General features: G+C 47.2%; 1 protein-coding gene across 1 annotated transcript in view; it reads right to left on the reverse strand.

Moving 5' to 3' along the window:
* Window positions 1-272: 272 nt before the first annotated feature.
* Window positions 273-2446, reverse strand: part of cnot4a (CCR4-NOT transcription complex, subunit 4a) — a 13307-nt gene continuing 11133 nt past the window's right edge. The window contains exons 14-15 of the mRNA XM_020622333.1: window positions 931-998; window positions 273-579 (exon numbers count right to left, since the gene is read on the reverse strand). Of these exons, the coding sequence (XP_020477989.1) occupies window positions 273-579; window positions 931-998 (375 nt within the window). The remainder of the gene's footprint in view (window positions 580-930; window positions 999-2446) is intronic.

Here is a 2446-nt window from a genome sequence, read left to right on the forward strand (position 1 = left end):
GGCAGGACTGTCAAAGTTGAGTTCTTTACCTTTTTAATCAGACTCTCATGGCGCCATTGACTTTTATGGACAGACGAGAACATGCAAACAAAAGATGGAGGCAAGTGTGAATGAACAGAAACTGAGACAGACAAACATAAAATGATAGACAGATGTAGATCTGCAGACAAGCAGAGAAAGAGTTTGCAGGACACACACATGGGGTGGGGGTCTCCCCCTCACTGGTGAGGTTCTTCAGAGGATCCCAGGTTTCAGTCCACACTTGCACATAATTAACTCCAGAAGAAAGGTTCATTCAACTGCTGTTGGAGGTAAGTGCAGTTGACTGTGCTTCCCACAGCTGAGGGGGGTCTCATCAGGTCAGGTCGAGTCTGAGTCTCAGCACCAAACAGTACGGTGCACAGGTCTATAGTCAGGGTCAAACACAGCACCAGGCGCTCCCCAAAGCGCGCCACACACAGCACCAGGTGCCTCCTAAAACACGCCACACACAGCACCAGGCGCCTCCTAAAACGCGCAAAGCACAGCACCAGGAGCCTCCTAAAACGCGCCAAGGCCAAGCACAGCACCAGGCGCCTCCTAAAACACGCCAAGCACAGCACCAGGCGCCTCCTAAAATGCGCCAAACACAAAACCAGGCGCCTCCTAAAAACACGCCAAACACAAAACCAGGCACTCCCCAAAACGCACCAAACACAAAGCCAGGCACCTCCAAAGCCAGAAATGGAAGATAGAGAAAGAGGCAGGCAGGTGCTGCCGCGACAAGGAAAATGAATAAAAATGAGACTTACAGTTTTGTTGATTTCCCGAAAAGCAAAGTGTTATTGCAATAATATACATTCAAGCAGATTAGCTAGAAAGAGTCATGACACCAAGGTCATGTTTTTGAGAGAGAGAGAAAAAGAGACGTACTGACGACCCGACACTTACCATTTGGACGCGCAACGTTGACTGAGAATATCAGGACAAAAATAAAATCGTTGTGGCGCGGCGGCCATCTAGAGGGAGAAGCCAACCAGGTTTGAGTGTAAACATACCTTTTGTAAATCCAGATAATGACACTACGCTTAAACCGACAGACCGGTGGCCATCTGAAACTAATAAACGGATGCACAGTGGTGAAATATCTTCAAGAAAATGATGTGGCACGGTGGCCAGCTAGAGGAGAGCCAACCAGGTTAGAGAACAAAATAAAACCACAATCCTTTTATAGATCAACATGTAGAAATTCTTCAAATGGCGATGAACGAACGGTGCGGGAGCGAGCGATTGGGATAGACCGGTGCTGCAGATAAAACTCCCAGGACAAAGCTCCTAAGAGTTTTATGTGCCTGGCAGCCTAGATCTATGCCCGTTACACAAATCTAGTCACAGATGGCCACTTTCGATCAGATGACATATAAAAATATCTAAATAATCATGGCAGAGAAGCCATGTTGGAAAGGAGAGTTGGAAAGAGAGTTGGGCATGGAGGGCCGGCAAAAACACCTGAACTAAACACTCTAGATATCACAGTAAACTCAGGACTTGTGGCAAAATGACCACAGCAAGATTGTGGGTTCCCTAACAAGGAAGCCCACAATAAAGTAAAAATAATTGACTTACAGTTCGGTAGAAAGAAAGATAAATAAAATTAGTTTGACTCAAATGATTCCAAATCTACAGGCCACATGTCATGGAGCATGAAACAAATTCATTGTAACAGACTGAAATACACTTCCTCCTTCAGTGTTAAAACAGTTTTTCTTAAAGAAACATTCTGGGACTTACCGAACACTTAAAGCTCCATTTTCCAGCACATACAATGCGGATTTGTAGTCCCAAACAAACTTATTCAAATCAACATCAGAGACTATAGCAACTGACGCAGGGAACAGCTGTCTTCCATGGACTGAACAAACTAACCTAATAACTGCTTTCAAAATTTAAACCACTTGCAGCCCCGCCAAATGCAGACGGCCCTTGTTGATGATTGGTCCTTTCCTACCACCTGTGCAGGTATGCTGCTTATGTAACAGGGGGCGGGGCGCCCCTTTTGCTTAAAAGTACAGGCTGATAATAGTATTTCCATGAAACAGGTGATTTTCATATTAAGTGACAGGATATCTCTTGTGGCAGCACGTGTGGTTAGCACTGTTGCCTCACAACAAGCAGGTTCTGGGTTCGAGCCCCGGCCAAGCTCGGACCTTTCTGTGCGGAGTCTGCATGTTCTCCCCATGCTTGCGTGGGTTCTCTCCTGGTGCTCCGGCTTCCTCCCACAGTCCAAAGACCTGCAGCATAGGTTGATTGGTGTCTCTAAATTGCCCGTAGGAGTGCTTGTGTGTGTGAGTGGTTGTTTGTCTGTGTTGGCCCTGCGATGGGCTGGCGACCTGTCCAGGGTGTACCCCGCCTTTCGCCCGCAGCTGGCTGGGATTGGCTCCGTGACCCCGTTTGGGACTGAGCGGTT

This window comes from Monopterus albus, unplaced genomic scaffold, assembly GCF_001952655.1.
Source record: "Monopterus albus unplaced genomic scaffold, M_albus_1.0 scaffold7.1, whole genome shotgun sequence".
In the NCBI taxonomy this organism is placed as follows: Eukaryota; Metazoa; Chordata; class Actinopteri; order Synbranchiformes; family Synbranchidae; genus Monopterus; species Monopterus albus.